At 42.0% G+C, this 26,459-nt stretch overlaps 1 protein-coding gene across 2 annotated transcripts in view; it reads left to right on the top strand.

Annotated features, from left to right (window-relative positions):
* The window catches only part of LOC139755323 (BCAS3 microtubule associated cell migration factor-like), a 152,087-nt gene that overhangs the window by 88,149 nt on the left and 37,479 nt on the right, over window positions 1-26,459 (top strand). For both annotated transcript variants that reach the window (XM_071673467.1, XM_071673466.1), the window contains exons 11-12: window positions 17,826-17,911; window positions 18,396-18,593. In XM_071673467.1, the coding sequence (XP_071529568.1) occupies window positions 17,826-17,911; window positions 18,396-18,593 (284 nt within the window). The remainder of the gene's footprint in view (window positions 1-17,825; window positions 17,912-18,395; window positions 18,594-26,459) is intronic.

Below are 26,459 nucleotides of genomic sequence, written 5' to 3'. Positions count from 1 at the left end.
TTTCATTAACATCTGAAGAAGTTGAAAATCATAGCAATATATTTGGTACGGCCTTGGATTTTTCTTGATTTTTTTTTCAAAAAATGGATTTTCTTGAGAATTTCAGGATAGATGCTTTTCGGTATGCTGAATACGAATGTGTGGTCAAAACCTAAAAATTCGCATAATTAGTCGAGTAATTAGCATAATGATTTTATAATTAATCTAAGGGGTAATTAAAGGCATTAATAATGCAAAATTCTGTCATTTGACTAGAAATCCTTAATGAGCATGTAAAATAACATCTATACCCAGGTTTTCATTAAAATCTGAAGAAGTTGAAAATCTGATCAAAATATTTGGTAAGGCTATAGCCTTACCATCCAAACCTGCTGCCTTGCCGGCTTTCATCTTCCGCAAAGCTTTTAGTACCTCGTCTCTGTTTACCAAATCATTTTCCATAACCCTTTCACTTTGCACACCACCTCGACCAAAACACCCTATATCTGCCACTCTATCATCAAACACATTCAACAAACCTTCAAAATACTCTCTCCATCTCCTCACTTCACCACTACTTGTTATCACCTCCCCCTTATCCCCTTTCACTGATGTTCCATTTGTTCCCTTGTCTTACGCACTTTATTTACCTCCTTCCAAAACATCTTTTTATTTTCCCTAAAATTTAACGATACTCTCTCACCTGAGGTGTAAAGATGGAGTGAAAAAGATTTTGAGTGATCGGGTCTGAACATGCAGGAGGGTGAAAGGCTTGCAAGGATTAGAGTAAATTGGAACGATGTGGTATACCGGGGTTGACGTGCTGTCAATGGATTGAACCAGGGAATGTGAAGCATTTGGGGTAAACCATGGAAAGTTTTGTGGGGCGTGGATGTGGAAAGGGAGCTGTGATTTCGATGCATTATATGTGACAGCTAGAGACTGAGTGTGAACGAATGTGGCCTTTGTTGTCTTTTCCTAGCGTTACCTTGCACACATGCTGGGGGAGGGGGCTGTCATTTCATGTGTGGCGGGGTGGCAACAGGAATGAATAAGGGCAGACAGTATGAATTATGTACATGTGTATATATGTATATGTCTGTGTGTGTATATATATGTATATGTTGAGATGTATAGGTATGTATATGTGTGCGTCTGTGGACGTGTATATATATACATTTATATTGGAAAGGATCACAATTTTGCTTGTGATCAAGATATTCCTATGAGTCCATGGGGAAAATGAAACACGAAAAGTTCCCAAGTGCACTTTCATGTAATAATCACATCATCAGGGGAGACACAAGAGAGGAATATAACAGTCAGTTGATATACATCGAAGAGGCGAAGCTAGGATGCCATTTGGTAAACATGTGATTGTCCAAAACATACCAAATGTTTACCAAATGGCGTCCTAGCTTCATCTCTTCGATGTATTTCAACTGACTGTTATATTCCTCTCTTGTGTCTCCCCTGATGATGTGATTATTACACGAAAATGCACTTGGGAATTTTTCGTGTTTCATTTTCCCCGTGGACTCATAGGAATACATGTATATGTGGGGGGGTTGAGCCATTCTCTCATCTGTTTCTTTGCACTACCTTGCTAATGCGGGAGACAGCTGACAAAGTGTAATAAAATAAAAAATAAATGAGTGGATGGCGAGAGATGGGTGATTATTGGTGCTTATGCACCTAGTCACGAGGAGAAAGATCATGAGAGGCAAGTGTTTTGGGAGCAGCTGAGTGAGTGTGTTTGCAGCTTTGATGCATGAGACTGGGTTATAGTGATGGGTGATTTGAATGCAAAGGTGAGTAACATGGCAGTTGAGGGTATAATTTGTGTACATGGGCTGTTCAATGTTGTAAATGGAAATGGTGAAGAGCTTGTAGATTTGTGTGATGATAAAGGGACTGGTGATTGGGAATACCTGGTTTAGAAAGAGAGGTATACATAAGTATATGTGTGTAAGTAGGAGAGATGGCCAGAGAGCATTATTGGATTGTGTGTTAATTGATAGGCATTTGAAAGAGAGACTTTTGGATGCTAATGTGCTGAGAGGGGTAACTGGAGGGATGTCTGATCATTATCTTGTGGAGGCGAAGCTGAAGATTTGTAGAGGTTTTCAGAACGGAAAAGAAGAATGTTGGGGTGAAGAGTGGTTAGAGTAAATAAGCTTGGGAAGGAGACTTGCGTGAGGAAGGACCAGGAGAGATTGAGTGAAGAATGGCAAAAGTGAGAGCAAGTGACATAAGGGGAGTAAGGGAGCAATGGGGTATATTTAGTGAAGCAGTGATGGCTTATGCAAAAGATGCAAGTGGCATGAGAAATAAAGTTTGGACGATTTTTGCAGGGAAGTAGTGCAAATGACTGGGAGATTTATAAAAGAAAGCGGCAGGAGGTCAAGAGAAAGGTACAAGAGGTGAAAAAGAGGGCAAATGAGAGTTGGGATGAGAGAGTATCATTAAATTTTAGGGGAGAATGAAAAGATGTTTTGGAAGGAGGTAAATAAAGTGCGTAAGACAAGAAAACAAATGGGAACATCGGTGAAGGGGGCAAATAAGGAGGTAATAACAATTAGTGGTTAAGTGAGAGGGGGATGGAGCGAGTATTTTGAAGGTTCGTTGAATATGCTTGATGATAGAGTAGCAGGTATAGGGGATTTTGGCTGAAGTGGTGTGCGAAGTGAGAGGGTCAGGAAGAATGGTTTGGTAAACAGAGAAGAGTGAGTGAAAGCTTTGTGGAAGATGAAAGCCATCAAGGCAGCAGGTTTGGATGGTATTGCAGTGGAATTTACCAAAAAAGGGGGGTGCCTGTGTTGTTGATTGGTTGTCTAGGATATTCAATGTATGTATGGTTCATGATGAAGTGACTGAGGATTGGCAGAATGCATGTATAGTGTGATTGTATAAAGGCAAAGGGGATAAAGGTGAATGTTCAAAATACAGAAGTATAAGTATGTTGAGTATTCCAGGGAAATTATATTGATTGAGAGGGTAAAGGCATGTACAGAGCATCAGATTAGGGAAGAGCAGTGTGATTTCAAAAGTGGTAGAGGATGTGTGGATCAGGTGTTTACTTTGAAGAATGTATATGAGAAATGATTAGAAAAACAGATGAATTTGTATGTAGCATTTATGGATCTGGAGAAGGCATATGTTAAGGCTGGTAGAGAAGCTTTGTAGAAGGTATTAAGAGTATATGGTGTGGTAGGTAAATTGCTAGAAGCAGTGAAAAGTTTTTACCAAGGATGTAAGGCATGTGTATGAGTAGGAAGAGAGGAAAGTGATTGGTTCCCAGTGAATGTTGGTTTGCGGCAGGGGTTGTGTGATGTCTCCATGGTTGTTTAATTTATTTTTGGATGGGGTTGTTAGGGAGGTGAATGTAAGAGTTTTGGAGAGAGGGGCAAGTATGCAGTCTGTTGTGGATGAGAGGGCTTGGGAAGTGAGTCAGTTGTTCGCTGATGGTGCAGTGCTGGTGGCTGATTCGGGTGAGAAACTGCAGAAATTGGTGACTGAGTTTGGTAAAGTGTGTGAAAGAAGAAAGCTGAGAGTAAATTTGAATAAGAGCAAGTTTATTAGGTTCAGTAGAGTTGAGGGACAAGTTAATTGGAAGGTAAGTTTGAATGGAGGAAAACTGGAGGAAGTGAAATGTTTTAGATATCCGGGAGTGAATTTAGCAGCAGATGGAACCATGGAAGTGGAAGTGAGTCACAGGGTGGGGGAGGGGACGAAAATTCTGGGAGCTTTGAAGAATGTGTGGAAGGCGAGAACGTTATCTCAGGGAGCAAAAATGGGTATGTTTAAAGGAATAGTGGTTCCAACATTGTTATATGGCTGTGAGGCATGGGCTATAGATAAGGTTGTGCGGAGGAGGGTGGATGTGTTGGAAATGAAATATTTGAGGAGAATATGTGGTGTGAGGTGGCTTGAATGAGTAAGTAATGAAAGGGTAAGAGGGATATGTGGTAAAAAAAAGTGTTGTTGAGAGAGCAGAAGAGGGTGTGTTGAAATGGTTTGGTCACATGGAAAGAATGACTGAGGAAAGATTGACAAAGAGGATATATGTGTCAGAGGTAGAGGGAATGAGAAGTGGGAAACCAAACTTGAGGTGGAAGGATGGAGTGAAAAGATTTTGAGCATTCAGGGCCTGAACATACAAGAGGGTGAAAGGCATGCAAGGAATAGAGTGAATTGGAACAATGTGGTATACCGGGGTCAACATGCTGTCAGTCGATTGAACCAGGGCATGTGAAGTGTCTGGGGTAAACCATGGAAAGTCTTGTGGGGCCTGGGTGTGGAAAGGGAGCTGTGGTTTCGGTACATTACACATGGCAGCTAGAGACTGAGTGTGAATGAATGTGGCCTTTTTGTCTTTTCCTAGTGCTACCTCGTGCGCACGCGGGAGGGGGTGGTTGCCATTTCATGTGCGGCAGGGTGGCAAAAGGAATGGATGAAGGCAGCATGAATATGTAAATGTTATCCCTGGGGATAGGGGAGAAAGAATACTTCCCACGTATTCCCTGCGTGTCGTAGAAGGCGACTAAAAGGGGAGGGAGCTGGGGGCTGGAAATCCTCCCCTCTTGTTTTTTTTTAATTTTCCAAAAGAAGGAACAGAGAACGAGGCCAGGTGAGGATATTCCCTCAGAGGCCCAGTCCTCTGTTCTTAACGCTACCTTGCTAACGCGGGAAATGGCGAATAGTATGAAAGAAAGAAAGAAAGAGGTATATATTTATATGTCTGTGTATGTACATGTATGTATACATTGAGATGTATAGATATGTATATGTGCGTGTGGATGTTTATGTATATACATGTTTATATGTATTGCAGTGGAATTTATTAAAAAAGGGGGTGACTGTATTATTGACTGGTTGGTAAGGTTATTTAATGTATGTATGAATCATGGTGAGGTGCCTGAGGATTGGCAGAATGTGTGCATAGTGCCATTGTACAAAGGCAAAGGGGATAAGAGTGAGTGCTCAAATTACAGAGCTATAAGTTTGTTGAGCATTCCTGGTAAATTATATGGGAGGGTATTGATTGAGAGGGTGAAGGCATGTACAGAGCATCAGATTGGGGAAGAGCAGTGTGGTTTCAGAAGTGGTAGAGGATGTGTGGATCAGGTGTTTGCTTTGAAGAATGTATGTGAGAAATACTTAGAAAAGCAAATGGATTTGTATGTAGCATTTATGGGTCTGGAGAAGGCATATGATAGAGTTGATAGAGATGCTCTGTGGAAGGTATTAAGAATATATGGTGTGGGAGGCAAGTTGTTAGAAGCAGTGAAAAGTTTTTATCGAGGATGTAAGGCATGTGTACGTGTAGGAAGAGAGGAAAGTGATTGGTTCTTAGTGAATGTAGGTTTGCGGCAGGGGTGTGTGATGTCTCCATGGTTGTTTAATTTGTTTATGGATGGGGTTGTTAGGGAGGTGAATGCAAGAGTTTTGGAAATAGGGGCAAGTATGAAGTCTGTTGTGGATGAGAGAGCTTGGGAAGTGTCAGTTGTTGTTCGCTGATGATACAGCGCTGGTGGCTGATTCATGTGAGAAACTGGTGACTGAGTTTGGTAAAGTGTGTGAAAGAAGAAAGTTAAGAGTAAATGTGAATAAGAGCAAGGTAATTAGGTACAGTAGGGTTGAGGGTCAAGTCAATTGGGAGGTAAGTTTGAATGGAGAAAACTGGAGGAAGTAAAGTGTTTTAGATATCTGGGAGTGGATCTGGCAGCGGATGGAACCATGGAAGCGGAAGTGGATCATAGGGTGGGGGAGGGGGCGAAAATCCTGGGAGCCTTGAAGAATGTGTGGAAGTCGAGAACATTATCTCGGAAAGCAAAAATGGGTATGTTTGAAGGAATAGTGGTTCCAACAATGTTGTATGGTTGCGAGGCGTGGACTATGGATAGAGTTGTGTGCAGGAGGATGGATGTGCTGGAAATGAGATGTTTGAGGACAATGTGTGGTGTGAGGTGGTTTGATCGAGTAAGTAACGTAAGGGTAAGAGAGATGTGTGGAAATAAAAAGAGCGTGGTTGAGAGAGCAGAAGAGGGTGTTTTGAAATGGTTTTGGCACATGGAGAGAATGAATGAGGAAAGATTGACCAAGAGGATATATGTGTCGGAGGTGGAGGGAACAAGGAGAAGAGGGAGACCAAATTGGAGGTGGAAAGTTGGAGTGAAAAAGATTTTGTGTGGTCGGGGCCTGAACATGCAGGAGGGTGAAAGGCGGGCAAGGAATAGAGTGAATTGGATCTATGTGGTATACCGGGGTTGACGTGCTGTCAGTGGATTGAATCAGGGCATGTGAAGCGTCTGGGGTAAACCATGGAAAGCTGTGTAGGTATGTATATTTGCGTGTGTGGACGTATGTATATACATGTGTATGGGGGTGGGCTGGGCCATTTCTTTCGTCTGTTTCCTTGTGCTACCTCGCAAACGCGGGAGAACAGCGACAAAAAAAAAAAAGAAAAGAAAAAAAAAAGTTTATATATATGGGTTTGGACCTTTCGTCTGTTTTCTTTACGCTACCTCGCTGATATGGGAGACAGTATAATAAGTATAAAATAATTATAGCTATTGAGGTAATAGAGATAGACATGAGCCAATATGTCTCTGAAGGATACTTCATATACGGCCCTAGTTTGACAGCAGGAAAAGGTTTTATTGTATACAGAGAAAAGATATTTTTGCAAAAAAATTTGTTTTATTAGAATTTTAAAGCAATATGATTTGATGCATATGTATTAATTTTTACTAAGGTACTATGGGCACAGGTCCATCTCCAAGTCGGAGCCCTCCTGCTAGTAAATCTCCACGATCCCCGAGTGGTGATGACATTATTAAGGTAAGTGTTACAGAGAATGGATATTGGTTGAAAGGGTTAATCATAGGTAAATGTTTAGTTTTACATATATAAAGCTGCATTACTTTTCAGGAGGTTAAAGATTCCAAAGGTAAAGAATTGAGTATGGCTTCATAGGCTTAAGCCTCTTTAATTCTGTATGAGGTGAGGGGGAGAAACAAGAATGGAAGATTAGAGAAAAGAACCTGAAAGAATCATAGTAAATATATACAGAATCTTCATTCTTGAAGATATTATTTTTCCCATGTTGGGAATTAGAGTTAGATGTACAGTACATTGGTAAACAGCTTCAAAAACAGAGGAAAATAGCACTGAATGTGTCATAGTGCTTGGAATATTCATTTTCAGTCTTGCTCATTTTTTATATTTCTTGTTAATAAGGGAAATGATGGCATAGACTTTGAATTACTGAGTATTTTGTTGACATTCTAACCTGTTCTGTTTCTTTTTGTGCAATAATAATTAGGTGGCCTCATTGTTTGGTAGTCCTCGAGGCTGGCTTGCTGGATCTCCTACTGTACCACGAGATAAACAACGAAAAACAATGGATTCACTTTTTGTAATGGCATATCATGGAAACACTCTTGGAATATCACTTGAACCACATCCTGCCACTGGAATACCTCAGGACAAAATTACAGAAGACTCACCTATTGAACTAGAGGTATATTGTCTGCATATTACATGGTATATCATAAAGTGAAAACACTTCTCGAATGGGAATGTTTGAAGGAATAGTAGTTCCAGCAATATCGTATGGCTGCGAACCTTCGTTATACATAGGGTTTTGTGGAGGAGGGTGGATGTGTTGGAAATGAAATGTTTGAGGACAATATGTGGTGTGAGGTGGTTTGATCGAGTAAGTAATGAAAGAGTAAGAGAGATGTGTGTTCATAAGAAGAGTGTGGTTGAGAGAGCAGAAGAGATTATGTTGAAATGGTTTGGACACCTGGAGAGAATGAGTGAGGAAAGATTGACAAAGAGGATATATTTGTCAGAGGTGGAGGGAAGAAGAAGCAGGAGACCAAATTGGAGGTGGAAGGATGGAGTGAAAAAGATTCTGATTCTGAGTGATTGGGGTTTGAACATACAGGAGGATGAGAGACGTGCGAGGAATAGTGTGAACTGGAACTGTGTGATACACTAGAGTCAACGTGCTGTCAGTGGACTGAAGCAGAGCAGGTGAAATGTCTATGGTAAACTATGGAAAGGTCTGTGGGCCTGGATGTGGATAGGGAGTTGTTGTTTCATTGCATTACACATGACAGCTAGAGATTGAGTGTAAATGAATGTGGCCTTTTTTTGCCTGTTTTCCTGGCACTGCTTCACTGATGCAGGGGGTAATAATGCTGTTTCCTGTGGGGCGGTGTGGCACCAGGAATGGATTAAGGCAAGCAAGTATGAATATGTACATGTGTATATGTATATGTCTGTGTATGTTTATGTATATGTATTTTTTTATTTATTTATTATATTTGATCGTTGTTTCCTGTGTCACGCGAGGTAGTGCCAGGAAACAGATGAAGAATGGCCCTTCCATTCATATACACATATGTGTACATGAATGCCCATACATGCCATATACATACATATACATATACATAACTTATGTGTGTATATGTGTATATGTTGATATGTATATGTATGTATATGTGCGTGCATGGGCATTTATGGATATATATATGTGTATATGAGTGGATGGGCCATTCTTCATCTGTTCCCTGGTGCTACCTCGCTGATGTGGGAAACAGCAATTAAATATGATAAATGAATAGGTTTATATATATATATGTATATATATATAATTTTATATATATATATATATATATATATATATATATATATATATTATATATATATATATATATATAAATTATATGGGAGGGTATTGATTGAGAGGGTGAAGGCATGTACAGAGCATCAGATTGGGGAAGAGCAGTGTGGTTTCAGAAGTGGTAGAGGATTAGTGGATCAGGTGTTCGCTTTGAAGAATGTATGTGAGAAATACTTAGAAAAGCAAATGGATTTGTATGTAGCATTTATGGATCTGGAGAAGGCATATGATAGAGTTGATAGAGATGCTCTGTGGAAGGTATTAAGAATATATGGTGTGGGGAGGAAAGTTGTTAGAAGCAGTGAAAAGTTTTTATCGAGGATGTAAGGCATGTGTACGTGTAGGAAGAGAGGAAAGTGATTGGTTCTCAGTGAATGTAGGTTTGCGGCAGGGGTGTGTGATGTCTCCATGGTTGTTTAATTTGTTTATGGATGGGGTTGTTAGGGAGGTAAATGCAAGAGTTTTGGAAAGAGGGGCAAGTATGAAGTCTGTTGGGGATGAGAGAGCTTGGGAAGTGAGTCAGTTGTTGTTCGCTGATGATACAGCGCTGGTGGCTGATTCATGTGAGAACTGCAGAAGCTGGTGACTGAGTTTGGAAAAGTGTGTGGAAGAAGAAAGTTAAGAGTAAATGTGAATAAGAGCAAGGTTATTAGGTACAGTAGGGTTGAGGGTCAAGTCAATTGGGAGGTGAGTTTGAATGGAGAAAAACTGGAGGAAGTGAAGTGTTTTAGATATCTGGGAGTGGATCTGGCAGCGGATGGAACCATGGAAGCGGAAGTGGATCATAGGGTGGGGGAGGGGGCGAAAATCCTGGGGGCCTTGAAGAATGTGTGGAAGTCGAGAACATTATCTCGGAAAGCAAAAATGGGTATGTTTGAAGGAATAGTGGTTCCATCAATGTTGTATGGTTGCGAGGCGTGGGCTATGGATAGAGTTGTGCGCAGGAGGATGGATGTGCTGGAAATGAGATGTTTGAGGACAATGTGTGGTGTGAGGTGGTTTGATCGAGTGAGTAACGTAAGGGTAAGAGAGATGTGTGGAAATAAAAAGAGCGTGGTTGAGAGAGCAGAAGAGGGTGTTTTGAAGTTGTTTGGGCACATGGAGAGGATGAGTGAGGAAAGATTGACCAAGAGGATATATGTGTCGGAGGTGGAGGGAACAAGGAAAAGAGGGAGACCAAATTGGAGGTGGAAAGATGGAGTGAAAAAGATTTTGTGTGATCGGGGCCTGAACATGCAGGAGGGTGAAAGGAGGGCAAGGAATAGAGTGAATTGGAGCGATGTGGTATACCGGGTTGACGTGCTGTCAGTGGATTGAAGCAGGGCATGTGAAGCGTCTGGGGTAAACCATGGAAAGCTGTGTAGGTATGTATATTTGCGTGTGTGGACGTATGTATATACATGTGTATGGGGGTGGGTTGGGCCATTTCTTTCGTCTGTTTCCTTGCGCTACCTCGCAAACGCGGGAGACAGCGACAAAGTATAATAAATAAAAAAAATAATATATATATATATATATTTTTTTTTTTTTTTTTTTTTATACTTTGTCGCTGTCTCCCGCGTTTGCGAGGTAGCGCAAGGAAACAGACGAAAGAAATGGCCCAACCCTCCCCATACACATGTACATACACATGTCCACACACGCAAATATACATACCTACACAGCTTTCCATGGTTTACCCCGGACGCTTCACATGCCTTGATTCAATCCACTGACAGCACGTCAACCCCGGTATACCACATCGATCCAATTCACTCTATTCCTTGCCCGCCTTTCACCCTCCTGCATGTTCAGGCTCCGATCACTCAAATCTTTTTCACTCCATCTTTTCACCTCCAATTTGGTCTCCCACTTCTCCTTGTTCCCTCCACCTCCGACACATATATCCTCTTGGTCAATCTTTCCTTACTCATTCTCTCCATGTGCCCAAACCATTTCAAAACACCCTCTTCTGCTCTCGCAACCACGCTCTTTTTATTTCCACACATCTCTCTTACCCTTGCATTACTTACTTGATCAAACCACCTCACACCACATATTGTCCTCAAACATCTCATTTCCAGCACATCCACCTCCTGCGCACAACTCTATCCATAGCCCACGCCTCGCAACCATACAACTTTGTTGGAACCACTATTCCTTCAAACATACCCATTTTTGCTTTCGAGATAATGTTCTCGACTTCCACACATTCTTCAAGGCTCCCAGATTTTCGCCCCCTCCCCCACCCTATGATTCACTTCCGCTTCCATGGTTCCATCCGCTGCCAAATCCACTCCCAGATATCTAAAACACTTTACTTCCTCCAGTTTTTCTCCATTCAAACTTACCTCCCAATTGACTTGACCCTCAACCCTGCTGTACCTAATAACCTTGCTCTTATTCACATTTACTCTTAACTTTCTTCTTCCACACACTTTACCAAACTCAGTCACCAGCTTCTGCAGTTTCTCACATGAATCAGCCACCAGCGCTGTATCATCAGCGAACAACAACTGACTCACTTCCCAAGCTCTCTCATCCCCAACAGACTTCATACTTGCCCTCTTTCCAAAACTCTTGCATTTACCTCCCTAACAACCCCATCCATAAACAAATTAAACAACCATGGAGACATCACACACCCCTACCGCAAACCTGCATTCACTAAGAACCAATCACTTTCCTCTCTTCCTACACGTACACATGCCTTACATCCTCGATAAAAACTTTTCACTGCTTCTAACAACTTGCCTCCCACACCATATATTCTTAATACTTTCCACAGAGCATCTCTATCAACTCTATCATATGCCTTCTCCAGATCCATAAATGCTACATACAAATCCATTTGCTTTTCTAAGTATTTCTCACATACATTCTTCAAAGCAAACACCTGATCCACACATCCTCTACCACTTCTGAAACCACACTGCTCTTCCCCAATCTGATGCTCTGTACATGCCTTCACCTCTCAATCAATACCCTCCCATATAATTTACCAGGAATACTCAACAAACTTATACCTCTGTAATTTGAGCACTCACTCTTATCCCTTTGTATATCGAGGATGTAAGGCATGTGTACGTGTAGGAAGAGAGGAAAGTGATTGGTTCTCAGTGAATGTAGGTTTGCGGCAGGGGTGTGTGATGTCTCCATGGTTGTTTAATTTGTTTATGGATGGGGTTGTTAGGGAGGTAAATGCAAGAGTTTTGGAAAGAGGGCAAGTATGAAGTCTGTTGGGGATGAGAGAGCTTGGGAAGTGAGTCAGTTGTTGTTCGCTGATGATACAGCGCTGGTGGCTGATTCATGTGAGAAACTGCAGAAGCTGGTGACTGAGTTTGGTAAAGTGTGTGGAAGAAGAAAGTTAAGAGTAAATGTGAATAAGAGCAAGGTTATTAGGTACAGTAGGGTTGAGGGTCAAGTCAGTTGGGAGGTGAGTTTGAATGGAGAAAAACTGGAGGAAGTGAAGTGTTTTAGATATCTGGGAGTGGATCTGGCAGCGGATGGAACCATGGAAGCGGAAGTGGATCATAGTGTGGGGAGGGGGCGAAAATTCAGGGGGCCTTGAAGAATGTGTGGAAGTCGAGAACATTATCTCGGAAAGCAAAAAATGGGTATGTTTGAAGGAATAGTGGTTCCAACAATGTTGTATGGTTGCGAGGGTGGGCTATGGATAGAGTTGTGCGCAGGAGGATGGATGTGCTGGAAATGAGATGTTTGAGGACAATGTGTGGTGTGAGGTGGTTTGATCGAGTGAGTAACGTAAGGGTAAGAGAGATGTGTGGAAATAAAAAGAGCGTGGTTGAGAGAGCAGAAGAGGGTGTTTTGAAGTGTTTGGGCACATGGAGAGGATGAGTGAGGAAAGATTGACCAAGAGGATATATGTGTCGGAGGTGGAGGGAACGAGGAGAAGAGGGAGACCAAATTGGAGGTGGAAAGATGGAGTGAAAAAGATTTTGTGTGATCGAGGCCTGAACATGCAGGAGGGTGAAAGGAGGGCAAGGAATAGAGTGAATTGGATCGATGTGGTATACCGGGGTTGACGTGCTGTCAGTGGATTGAATCAAGGCATGTGAAGCGTCTGGGGTAAACCATGGAAAGCTGTGCAGGTATGTATATTTGCGTGTGTGGACGTATGTATATACATGTGTATGGGTGGGTTGGGCCATTTCTTTCGTCTGTTTCCTTGCGCTACCTCGCAAACGCGGGAGACAGCGACAAAGTATAATAAAAAAATAATATATATATATATATATATATATATATATATATATATATATATAGCGAGATATACATAAGTATACGTATGTAAGTAGGAGAGATGGCCAGAGAGTGTTACTGGATTACGTGTTAATTGATAGGCACGCTAAAGAGAGACTTTTGGATGTTAATGTGCTGAGAGGTGCAACTGGAGGGATGTCTGATCATTATCTTGTGGAGGCGAAGGTGAAGATTTGTAGGGGTTTTCAGAAAAGAAGAGAGAATGTTGGGGTGAAGAGAGTGGTGAGAGTAAGTGAGCTTGGGAAGGAGACGTGTGAGGAAGTACCAGGAGAGACTGAGTACAGAATGGAAAAAGGTGAGAACAAAGGAGGTAAGGGGAGTGGGGGAGGAATGGGATGTATTTATGGAAGCAGTGATAGCTTGCACAAAAGATGCTTGTGGCATGAGAAGCGTGGGAGGTGGGTTGATTAGAAAGGGTAGTGAGTGGTGGGATGAAGAAGTAAGATTATTAGTGAAAGAGATGAGAGAGGCATTTGGACGATTTTTGCAGGGAAAAAATGCAAATGAGTGGGAGATGTATAAGAGAAAGAGGCAGGGGTCAAGAGAAAGGTACAAGAGGTGAAAAAGAGGGCAAATGAGAGTTGGGATGAGAGAGTATCATTAAATTTTAGGGAGAATGAAAAGATGTTTTGGAAGGAGGTAAATAAAGTGCGTAAGACAAGAAAACAAATGGGAACATCGGTGAAGGGGGCAAATAAGGAGGTAATAACAATTAGTGGTTAAGTGAGAGGGGGATGGAGCGAGTATTTTGAAGGTTCGTTGAATATGCTTGATGATAGAGTAGCAGGTATAGGGGATTTTGGCTGAAGTGGTGTGCGAAGTGAGAGGGTCAGGAAGAATGGTTTGGTAAACAGAGAAGAGTGAGTGAAAGCTTTGTGGAAGATGAAAGCCATCAAGGCAGCAGGTTTGGATGGTATTGCAGTGGAATTTACCAAAAAAGGGGGGTGCCTGTGTTGTTGATTGGTTGTCTAGGATATTCAATGTATGTATGGTTCATGATGAAGTGACTGAGGATTGGCAGAATGCATGTATAGTGTGATTGTATAAAGGCAAAGGGGATAAAGGTGAATGTTCAAAATACAGAAGTATAAGTATGTTGAGTATTCCAGGGAAATTATATTGATTGAGAGGGTAAAGGCATGTACAGAGCATCAGATTAGGGAAGAGCAGTGTGATTTCAAAAGTGGTAGAGGATGTGTGGATCAGGTGTTTACTTTGAAGAATGTATATGAGAAATGATTAGAAAAACAGATGAATTTGTATGTAGCATTTATGGATCTGGAGAAGGCATATGTTAAGGCTGGTAGAGAAGCTTTGTAGAAGGTATTAAGAGTATATGGTGTGGTAGGTAAATTGCTAGAAGCAGTGAAAAGTTTTTACCAAGGATGTAAGGCATGTGTATGAGTAGGAAGAGAGGAAAGTGATTGGTTCCCAGTGAATGTTGGTTTGCGGCAGGGGTTGTGTGATGTCTCCATGGTTGTTTAATTTATTTTTGGATGGGGTTGTTAGGGAGGTGAATGTAAGAGTTTTGGAGAGAGGGGCAAGTATGCAGTCTGTTGTGGATGAGAGGGCTTGGGAAGTGAGTCAGTTGTTCGCTGATGGTGCAGTGCTGGTGGCTGATTCGGGTGAGAAACTGCAGAAATTGGTGACTGAGTTTGGTAAAGTGTGTGAAAGAAGAAAGCTGAGAGTAAATTTGAATAAGAGCAAGTTTATTAGGTTCAGTAGAGTTGAGGGACAAGTTAATTGGAAGGTAAGTTTGAATGGAGGAAAACTGGAGGAAGTGAAATGTTTTAGATATCCGGGAGTGAATTTAGCAGCAGATGGAACCATGGAAGTGGAAGTGAGTCACAGGGTGGGGGAGGGGACGAAAATTCTGGGAGCTTTGAAGAATGTGTGGAAGGCGAGAACGTTATCTCAGGGAGCAAAAATGGGTATGTTTAAAGGAATAGTGGTTCCAACATTGTTATATGGCTGTGAGGCATGGGCTATAGATAAGGTTGTGCGGAGGAGGGTGGATGTGTTGGAAATGAAATATTTGAGGAGAATATGTGGTGTGAGGTGGCTTGAATGAGTAAGTAATGAAAGGGTAAGAGGGATATGTGGTAAAAAAAAGTGTTGTTGAGAGAGCAGAAGAGGGTGTGTTGAAATGGTTTGGTCACATGGAAAGAATGACTGAGGAAAGATTGACAAAGAGGATATATGTGTCAGAGGTAGAGGGAATGAGAAGTGGGAAACCAAACTTGAGGTGGAAGGATGGAGTGAAAAAGATTTTGAGCATTCAGGGCCTGAACATACAAGAGGGTGAAAGGCATGCAAGGAATAGAGTGAATTGGAACAATGTGGTATACCGGGGTCAACATGCTGTCAGTCGATTGAACCAGGGCATGTGAAGTGTCTGGGGTAAACCATGGAAAGTCTTGTGGGGCCTGGGTGTGGAAAGGGAGCTGTGGTTTCGGTACATTACACATGGCAGCTAGAGACTGAGTGTGAATGAATGTGGCCTTTTTGTCTTTTCCTAGTGCTACCTCGTGCGCACGCGGGAGGGGGTGGTTGCCATTTCATGTGCGGCAGGGTGGCAAAAGGAATGGATGAAGGCAGCATGAATATGTAAATGTTATCCCTGGGGATAGGGGAGAAAGAATACTTCCCACGTATTCCCTGCGTGTCGTAGAAGGCGACTAAAAGGGGAGGGAGCTGGGGGCTGGAAATCCTCCCCTCTTGTTTTTTTTAATTTTCCAAAAGAAGGAACAGAGAACGAGGCCAGGTGAGGATATTCCCTCAGAGGCCCAGTCCTCTGTTCTTAACGCTACCTTGCTAACGCGGGAAATGGCGAATAGTATGAAAGAAAGAAAGAAAGAGGTATATATTTATATGTCTGTGTATGTACATGTATGTATACATTGAGATGTATAGATATGTATATGTGCGTGTGGATGTTTATGTATATACATGTTTATATGTATTGCAGTGGAATTTATTAAAAAAGGGGGTGACTGTATTATTGACTGGTTGGTAAGGTTATTTAATGTATGTATGAATCATGGTGAGGTGCCTGAGGATTGGCAGAATGTGTGCATAGTGCCATTGTACAAAGGCAAAGGGGATAAGAGTGAGTGCTCAAATTACAGAGCTATAAGTTTGTTGAGCATTCCTGGTAAATTATATGGGAGGGTATTGATTGAGAGGGTGAAGGCATGTACAGAGCATCAGATTGGGGAAGAGCAGTGTGGTTTCAGAAGTGGTAGAGGATGTGTGGATCAGGTGTTTGCTTTGAAGAATGTATGTGAGAAATACTTAGAAAAGCAAATGGATTTGTATGTAGCATTTATGGGTCTGGAGAAGGCATATGATAGAGTTGATAGAGATGCTCTGTGGAAGGTATTAAGAATATATGGTGTGGGAGGCAAGTTGTTAGAAGCAGTGAAAAGTTTTTATCGAGGATGTAAGGCATGTGTACGTGTAGGAAGAGAGGAAAGTGATTGGTTCTTAGTGAATGTAGGTTTGCGGCAGGGGTGTGTGATGTCTCCATGGTTGTTTAATTTGTTTATGGATGGGGTTGTTAGGGAGGTGAATGCAAGAGTTTTGGAAATAGGGGCAAGTATGAAGTCTGTTGTGGATGAGAGAGCTTGGGAAGTGTCAGTTGTTGTTCGCTGATGATACAGCGCTGGTGGCTGATTCATGTGAGAAACTGGTGACTGAGTTTGGTAAAGTGTGTGAAAGAAGAAAGTTAAGAGTAAATGTGAATAAGAGCAAGGTAATTAGGTACAGTAGGGTTGAGGGTCAAGTCAATTGGGAGGTAAGTTTGAATGGAGAAAAACTGGAGGAAGTAAAGTGTTTTAGATATCTGGGAGTGGATCTGGCAGCGGATGGAACCATGGAAGCGGAAGTGGATCATAGGGTGGGGGAGGGGGCGAAAATCCTGGGAGCCTTGAAGAATGTGTGGAAGTCGAGAACATTATCTCGGAAAGCAAAAATGGGTATGTTTGAAGGAATAGTGGTTCCATCAATGTTGTATGGTTGCGAGGCGTGGACTATGGATAGAGTTGTGTGCAGGAGGATGGATGTGCTGGAAATGAGATGTTTGAGGACAATGTGTGGTGTGAGGTGGTTTGATCGAGTAAGTAACGTAAGGGTAAGAGAGATGTGTGGAAATAAAAAGAGCGTGGTTGAGAGAGCAGAAGAGGGTGTTTTGAAATGGTTTTGGCACATGGAGAGAATGAATGAGGAAAGATTGACCAAGAGGATATATGTGTCGGAGGTGGAGGGAACAAGGAGAAGTGGGAGACCAAATTGGAGGTGGAAAGTTGGAGTGAAAAAGATTTTGTGTGGTCGGGGCCTGAACATGCAGGAGGGTGAAAGGCGGGCAAGGAATAGAGTGAATTGGATCTATGTGGTATACCGGGGTTGACGTGCTGTCAGTGGATTGAATCAGGGCATGTGAAGCGTCTGGGGTAAACCATGGAAAGCTGTGTAGGTATGTATATTTGCGTGTGTGGACGTATGTATATACATGTGTATGGGGGTGGGCTGGGCCATTTCTTTCGTCTGTTTCCTTGTGCTACCTCGCAAACGCGGGAGACAGCGACAAAAAAAAAAAAGAAAAGAAAAAAAAAAGTTTATATATATGGGTTTGGACCTTTCGTCTGTTTCTTTACGCTACCTCGCTGATATGGGAGACAGTATAATAAGTATAAAATAATTATAGCTATTGAGGTAATAGAGATAGACATGAGCCAATATGTCTCTGAAGGATACTTCATATACCGCCCTAGTTTGACAGCAGGAAAAGGTTTTATTGTATACAGAGAAAAGATATTTTGCAAAAAATTTGTTTTATTAGAATTTTAAAGCAATATGATTTGATGCATATGTATTAATTTTTACTAAGGTACTATGGGCACAGGTCCATCTCCAAGTCGGAGCCCTCCTGCTAGTAAATCTCCACGATCCCCGAGTGGTGATGACATTATTAAGGTAAGTGTTACAGAGAATGGATATTGGTTGAAAGGGTTAATCATAGGTAAATGTTTAGTTTTACATATATAAAGCTGCATTACTTTTCAGGAGGTTAAAGATTCCAAAGGTAAAGAATTGAGTATGGCTTCATAGGCTTAAGCCTCTTTAATTCTGTATGAGGTGAGGGGGAGAAACAAGAATGGAAGATTAGAGAAAAGAACCTGAAAGAATCATAGTAAATATATACAGAATCTTCATTCTTGAAGATATTATTTTTCCCATGTTGGGAATTAGAGTTAGATGTACAGTACATTGGTAAACAGCTTCAAAAACAGAGGAAAATAGCACTGAATGTGTCATAGTGCTTGGAATATTCATTTTCAGTCTTGCTCATTTTTTATATTTCTTGTTAATAAGGGAAATGATGGCATAGACTTTGAATTACTGAGTATTTTGTTGACATTCTAACCTGTTCTGTTTCTTTTTGTGCAATAATAATTAGGTGGCCTCATTGTTTGGTAGTCCTCGAGGCTGGCTTGCTGGATCTCCTACTGTACCACGAGATAAACAACGAAAAACAATGGATTCACTTTTTGTAATGGCATATCATGGAAACCTCTTGGAATATCACCTTGAACCACATCCTGCCACTGGAATACCTCAGGACAAAATTACAGAAGACTCACCTATTGAACTAGAGGTATATTGTCTGCATATTACATGGTATATCATAAAGTGAAAACACTTCTCGAATGGGAATGTTTGAAGGAATAGTAGTTCCAGCAATATCGTATGGCTGCGAACCTTCGTTATATATAGGGTTTTGTGGAGGAGGGTGGATGTGTTGGAAATGAAATGTTTGAGGATAATATGTGGTGTGAGGTGGTTTGATCGAGTAAGTAATGAAAGAGTAAGAGAGATGTGTGTTCATAAAAAGAGTGTGGTTGAGAGAGCAGAAGAGATTATGTTGAAATGGTTTGGACACCTGGAGAGAATGAGTGAGGAAAGATTGACAAAGAGGATATATTTGTCAGAGGTGGAGGGAAGAAGAAGCAGGAGACCAAATTGGAGGTGGAAGGATGGAGTGAAAAAGATTCTGATTCTGAGTGATTGGGGTTTGAACATACAGGAGGATGAGAGACGTGCGAGGAATAGTGTGAACTGGAACTGTGTGATACACTAGAGTCAACGTGCTGTCAATGGACTGAAGCAGAGCAGGTGAAATGTCTATGGTAAACTATGGAAAGGTCTGTGGGGCCTGGATGTGGATAGGGAGTTGTTGTTTCATTGCATTACACATGACAGCTAGAGATTGAGTGTAAATGAATGTGGCCTTTTTTTGCCTGTTTTCCTGGCACTGCTTCACTGATGCAGGGGGTAATAATGCTGTTTCCTGTGGGGCGGTGTGGCACCAGGAATGGATTAAGGCAAGCAAGTATGAATATGTACATGTGTATATGTATATGTCTGTGTATGTTTATGTATATGTATTTTTTTATTTATTTATTATATTTGATCGTTGTTTCCTGTGTCACGCGAGGTAGTGCCAGGAAACAGATGAAGAATGGCCCTTCCATTCATATACACATATGTGTACATGAATGCCCATACATGCCATATACATACATATACATATACATAACTTATGTGTGTATATGTGTATATGTTGATATGTATATGTATGTATATGTGCGTGCATGGGCATTTATGGATATATATATGTGTATATGAGTGGATGGGCCATTCTTCATCTGTTCCCTGGTGCTACCTCGCTGATGTGGGAAACAGCAATTAAATATGATAAATGAATAGGTTTATATATATATATGTATATATATATATATATATATATATATATATATATATATATATATATATATATATATATATATATATATATATATATAAATTATATGGGAGGGTATTGATTGAGAGGGTGAAGGCATGTACAGAGCATCAGATTGGGGAAGAGCAGTGTGGTTTCAGAAGTGGTAGAGGATTAGTGGATCAGGTGTTCGCTTTGAAGAATGTATGTGAGAAATACTTAGAAAAGCAAATGGATTTGTATGTAGCATTTATGGATCTGGAGAAGGCATATGATAGAGTTGATAGAGATGCTCTGTGGAAGGTATTAAGAATATATGGTGTGGGAGGAAAGTTGTTAGAAGCAGTGAAAAGTTTTTATCGAGGATGTAAGGCATGTGTACGTGTAGGAAGAGAGGAAAGTGATTGGTTCTCAGTGAATGTAGGTTTGCGGCAGGGGTGTGTGATGTCTCCATGGTTGTTTAATTTGTTTATGGATGGGGTTGTTAGGGAGGTAAATGCAAGAGTTTTGGAAAGAGGGGCAAGTATGAAGTCTGTTGGGGATGAGAGAGCTTGGGAAGTGAGTCAGTTGTTGTTCGCTGATGATACAGCGCTGGTGGCTGATTCATGTGAGGAACTGCAGAAGCTGGTGACTGAGTTTGGAAAAGTGTGTGGAAGAAGAAAGTTAAGAGTAAATGTGAATAAGAGCAAGGTTATTAGGTACAGTAGGGTTGAGGGTCAAGTCAATTGGGAGGTGAGTTTGAATGGAGAAAAACTGGAGGAAGTGAAGTGTTTTAGATATCTGGGAGTGGATCTGGCAGCGGATGGAACCATGGAAGCGGAAGTGGATCATAGGGTGGGGGAGGGGGCGAAAATCCTGGGGGCCTTGAAGAATGTGTGGAAGTCGAGAACATTATCTCGGAAAGCAAAAATGGGTATGTTTGAAGGAATAGTGGTTCCATCAATGTTGTATGGTTGCGAGGCGTGGGCTATGGATAGAGTTGTGCGCAGGAGGATGGATGTGCTGGAAATGAGATGTTTGAGGACAATGTGTGGTGTGAGGTGGTTTGATCGAGTGAGTAACGTAAGGGTAAGAGAGATGTGTGGAAATAAAAAGAGCGTGGTTGAGAGAGCAGAAGAGGGTGTTTTGAAGTTGTTTGGGCACATGGAGAGGATGAGTGAGGAAAGATTGACCAAGAGGATATATGTGTCGGAGGTGGAGGGAACAAGGAAAAGAGGGAGACCAAATTGGAGGTGGAAAGATGGAGTGAAAAAGATTTTGTGTGATCGGGGCCTGAACATGCAGGAGGGTGAAAGGAGGGCAAGGAATAGAGTGAATTGGAGCGATGTGGTATACCGGGGTTGACGTGCTGTCAGTGGATTGAAGCAGGGCATGTGAAGCGTCTGGGGTAAACCATGGAAAGCTGTGTAGGTATGTATATTTGCGTGTGTGGACGTATGTATATACATGTGTATGGGGGTGGGTTGGGCCATTTCTTTCGTCTGTTTCCTTGCGCTACCTCGCAAACGCGGGAGACAGCGACAAAGTATAATAAATAAAAAAAATAATATATATATATATATATATTTTTTTTTTTTTTTTATACTTTGTCGCTGTCTCCCGCGTTTGCGAGGTAGCGCAAGGAAACAGACGAAAGAAATGGCCCAACCCTCCCCATACACATGTACATACACATGTCCACACACGCAAATATACATACCTACACAGCTTTCCATGGTTTACCCCGGACGCTTCACATGCCTTGATTCAATCCACTGACAGCACGTCAACCCCGGTATACCACATCGATCCAATTCACTCTATTCCTTGCCCGCCTTTCACCCTCCTGCATGTTCAGGCTCCGATCACTCAAAATCTTTTTCACTCCATCTTTTCACCTCCAATTTGGTCTCCCACTTCTCCTTGTTCCCTCCACCTCCGACACATATATCCTCTTGGTCAATCTTTCCTTACTCATTCTCTCCATGTGCCCAAACCATTTCAAAACACCCTCTTCTGCTCTCGCAACCACGCTCTTTTTATTTCCACACATCTCTCTTACCCTTACATTACTTACTTGATCAAACCACCTCACACCACACATTGTCCTCAAACATCTCATTTCCAGCACATCCACCCTCCTGCGCACAACTCTATCCATAGCCCACGCCTCGCAACCATACAACTTTGTTGGAACCACTATTCCTTCAAACATACCCATTTTTGCTTTCCGAGATAATGTTCTCGACTTCCACACATTCTTCAAGGCTCCCAGGATTTTCGCCCCCTCCCCCACCCTATGATTCACTTCCGCTTCCATGGTTCCATCCGCTGCCAAATCCACTCCCAGATATCTAAAACACTTTACTTCCTCCAGTTTTTCTCCATTCAAACTTACCTCCCAATTGACTTGACCCTCAACCCTGCTGTACCTAATAACCTTGCTCTTATTCACATTTACTCTTAACTTTCTTCTTTCACACACTTTACCAAACTCAGTCACCAGCTTCTGCAGTTTCTCACATGAATCAGCCACCAGCGCTGTATCATCAGCGAACAACAACTGACTCACTTCCCAAGCTCTCTCATCCAGAACAGACTTCATACTTGCCTCTCTTTCCAAAACTCTTACACTCACCTCCCTAATAACCCCATCCATAAACAAATTAAACAACCATGGAGACATCACACACCCCTACCGCAAACCTGCATTCACTAAGAACCAATCACTTTCCTCTCTTCCTACACGTACACATGCCTTACATCCTCGATAAAAACTTTTCACTGCTTCTAACAACTTGCCTCCCACACCATATATTCTTAATACTTTCCACAGAGCATCTCTATCAACTCTATCATATGCCTTCTCCAGATCCATAAATGCTACATACAAATCCATTTGCTTTTCTAAGTATTTCTCACATACATTCTTCAAAGCAAACACCTGATCCACACATCCTCTACCACTTCTGAAACCACACTGCTCTTCCCCAATCTGATGCTCTGTACATGCCTTCACCCTCTCAATCAATACCCTCCCATATAATTTACCAGGAATACTCAACAAACTTATACCTCTGTAATTTGAGCACTCACTCTTATCCCCTTTGTATATCGAGGATGTAAGGCATGTGTACGTGTAGGAAGAGAGGAAAGTGATTGGTTCTCAGTGAATGTAGGTTTGCGGCAGGGGTGTGTGATGTCTCCATGGTTGTTTAATTTGTTTATGGATGGGGTTGTTAGGGAGGTAAATGCAAGAGTTTTGGAAAGAGGGGCAAGTATGAAGTCTGTTGGGGATGAGAGAGCTTGGGAAGTGAGTCAGTTGTTGTTCGCTGATGATACAGCGCTGGTGGCTGATTCATGTGAGAAACTGCAGAAGCTGGTGACTGAGTTTGGTAAAGTGTGTGGAAGAAGAAAGTTAAGAGTAAATGTGAATAAGAGCAAGGTTATTAGGTACAGTAGGGTTGAGGGTCAAGTCAGTTGGGAGGTGAGTTTGAATGGAGAAAAACTGGAGGAAGTGAAGTGTTTTAGATATCTGGGAGTGGATCTGGCAGCGGATGGAACCATGGAAGCGGAAGTGGATCATAGTGTGGGGGAGGGGGCGAAAATTCAGGGGGCCTTGAAGAATGTGTGGAAGTCGAGAACATTATCTCGGAAAGCAAAAATGGGTATGTTTGAAGGAATAGTGGTTCCAACAATGTTGTATGGTTGCGAGGTGTGGGCTATGGATAGAGTTGTGCGCAGGAGGATGGATGTGCTGGAAATGAGATGTTTGAGGACAATGTGTGGTGTGAGGTGGTTTGATCGAGTGAGTAACGTAAGGGTAAGAGAGATGTGTGGAAATAAAAAGAGCGTGGTTGAGAGAGCAGAAGAGGGTGTTTTGAAGTGGTTTGGGCACATGGAGAGGATGAGTGAGGAAAGATTGACCAAGAGGATATATGTGTCGGAGGTGGAGGGAACGAGGAGAAGAGGGAGACCAAATTGGAGGTGGAAAGATGGAGTGAAAAAGATTTTGTGTGATCGAGGCCTGAACATGCAGGAGGGTGAAAGGAGGGCAAGGAATAGAGTGAATTGGATCGATGTGGTATACCGGGGTTGACGTGCTGTCAGTGGATTGAATCAAGGCATGTGAAGCGTCTGGGGTAAACCATGGAAAGCTGTGCAGGTATGTATATTTGCGTGTGTGGACGTATGTATATACATGTGTATTGGGTGGGTTGGGCCATTTCTTTCGTCTGTTTCCTTGCGCTACCTCGCAAACGCGGGAGACAGCGACAAAGTATAATAAAAAAATAATATATATATATATATATATATATATATATATATATATATATATATATAGCGAGATATACATAAGTATACGTATGTAAGTAGGAGAGATGGCCAGAGAGTGTTACTGGATTACGTGTTAATTGATAGGCACGCTAAAGAGAGACTTTTGGATGTTAATGTGCTGAGAGGTGCAACTGGAGGGATGTCTGATCATTATCTTGTGGAGGCGAAGGTGAAGATTTGTAGGGGTTTTCAGAAAAGAAGAGAGAATGTTGGGGTGAAGAGAGTGGTGAGAGTAAGTGAGCTTGGGAAGGAGACGTGTGAGGAAGTACCAGGAGAGACTGAGTACAGAATGGAAAAAGGTGAGAACAAAGGAGGTAAGGGGAGTGGGGGAGGAATGGGATGTATTTATGGAAGCAGTGATAGCTTGCACAAAAGATGCTTGTGGCATGAGAAGCGTGGGAGGTGGGTTGATTAGAAAGGGTAGTGAGTGGTGGGATGAAGAAGTAAGATTATTAGTGAAAGAGATGAGAGAGGCATTTGGACGATTTTTGCAGGGAAAAATGCAAATGAGTGGGAGATGTATAAGAGAAAGAGGCAGGAGGTCAAGAGAAAGGTGCAAGAAGTGAAAAAGAGGGCAAATGAGAGTTGGGGTGAGAGAGTATCATTAAATTTGAGGGAGAATAAAAAGTTGTTTTGGAAGGTGGTAAATAAAGTGCGTAAGACAAGGGAGCAAATGGGAACTTCAGTGAAGGGGGCTGATGGGGAGGTGATAACAAGTAGTAGTGATGTGAGAAGGAGATGGAGTGAGTATTTTGAAGGTTTGTTGAATGTGTTTGATGATAGAGTGGCAGATATAGGGTGTTTTGGTCGAGGTGGTGTGCAAAGTGAGAGAGTTAGGGAAAATGATTTGGTAAACAGAGAAGAGGTAGTAAAAGCTTTGCTTTGTCACTGTCTCCTGCGTAGCGAGGTAGCGCAAGGAAACAGACGAAAGAAATGGCCCAACCCACCCACATACACATGTATATACATACACGTCCACACATGCAAATATACATACCTATACATCTCAACGTGTACATATATATACACACACAGACATATACATATATACACATGTACATAATTCATACTGTCTGCCCTTATTCATTCCCATCGCCACACATGAAATAACAACCCCCTCCCCCCAAATGTGTGCGAGGTAGCGCTAGGAAAAGACAACAAAGGCCACAAGGAAAAAACAACAAAGGCCACATTCATTCACACTCACTCTTTAGCTGTCATGTAATAATGCACCGAAACCACAGCTCCCTTTCCACATCCAGGCCCCACAGAACTTTCCATGGTTTAACCCAGACGCTTCACATGCCCTGGCTCAATCCATTAACATCACGTCGACCCCAGTATACCACATCGTTCCAATTCACTCTATTCCTTGCACGCCTTTCGCCCTCCTGCATGTTCAGGCCCCGATCACTCAAAATCTTTTTTACTCCATCTTTCCACCTCCAATTTGGTCTCTCACTTCTCCTCGTTCCCTCCACCTCTGACACATGTATCCTCTTTGTCAATCTTTCCTCACTCATTCTCTCCATGTGACCAAACCATTTCAAAACACCCTCTTCTGCTCTCTCAACCACACTCTTTTTATCACCAAACATCTCTTTTACCCTATTATTACTTACTTGATCAAACTATCTCACACCACATATTGTCCTCAAACATCTCATTTCCAGCACCTCCACCCTCCTCCATACAACTCTATCCATAGCCCACGCCTCGCAACCATATAACGTTGTTGGAACCACTATTCCTTCAAACATACCCATTTTTGCTTTCCAAGATAATGTTCTCAGCTTCCACACATTCTTCAAGGCTCCCAGAACTTTCGCCCCCTCCCCACCCTATGATTCACTTCCGCTTCCATGGTTCCATCCGCTGCTAAATCCACTCCCAGATATCTAAAACACTTCACTTCCTCCAGTGTCATTATTGTATTATTATACTTGATTACTGTTTCCAGCATCAGCGAGGTAGCTTTTGGAAACAGACAAAGACCCATCCACTTATATGCACACATATCTACATACATGCATACACTCGTACATATACATACTTATACATATCTCTGTATACACATATACATACATACACATACACAGACATATACATATATAAACGTGTACATGTTCATATTTGCTTGCCTTCATCCATCCTGGTGCCACAAGGAAGTATGTTTAATAGTTGAATGTAGTTTCTCACATTAGCAAGGTAGTACCAAGAAGAGATGAAGAAAGGCCTCATTTGTTCACATCCATTCTCTACCTGTTATTTACAATGCACTAAATCCACAGCCCCCAATCCACCAGGCCCTACATCCCTTTCTGTGGCTTCCCTGGCCACTTAACATGCCTTGATTAGGTCCTTTGAATGCATGTTGACCTATTTATGCCACATTGTTCCCATTCACTCTATTCCATACATGCA

Source organism: Panulirus ornatus, chromosome 19, assembly GCF_036320965.1.
Source record: "Panulirus ornatus isolate Po-2019 chromosome 19, ASM3632096v1, whole genome shotgun sequence".
In the NCBI taxonomy this organism is placed as follows: Eukaryota; Metazoa; Arthropoda; class Malacostraca; order Decapoda; family Palinuridae; genus Panulirus; species Panulirus ornatus.
Note: the sequence above shows the minus strand (reverse complement) of the source record. Positions and strands in the feature narration are given on the sequence as shown.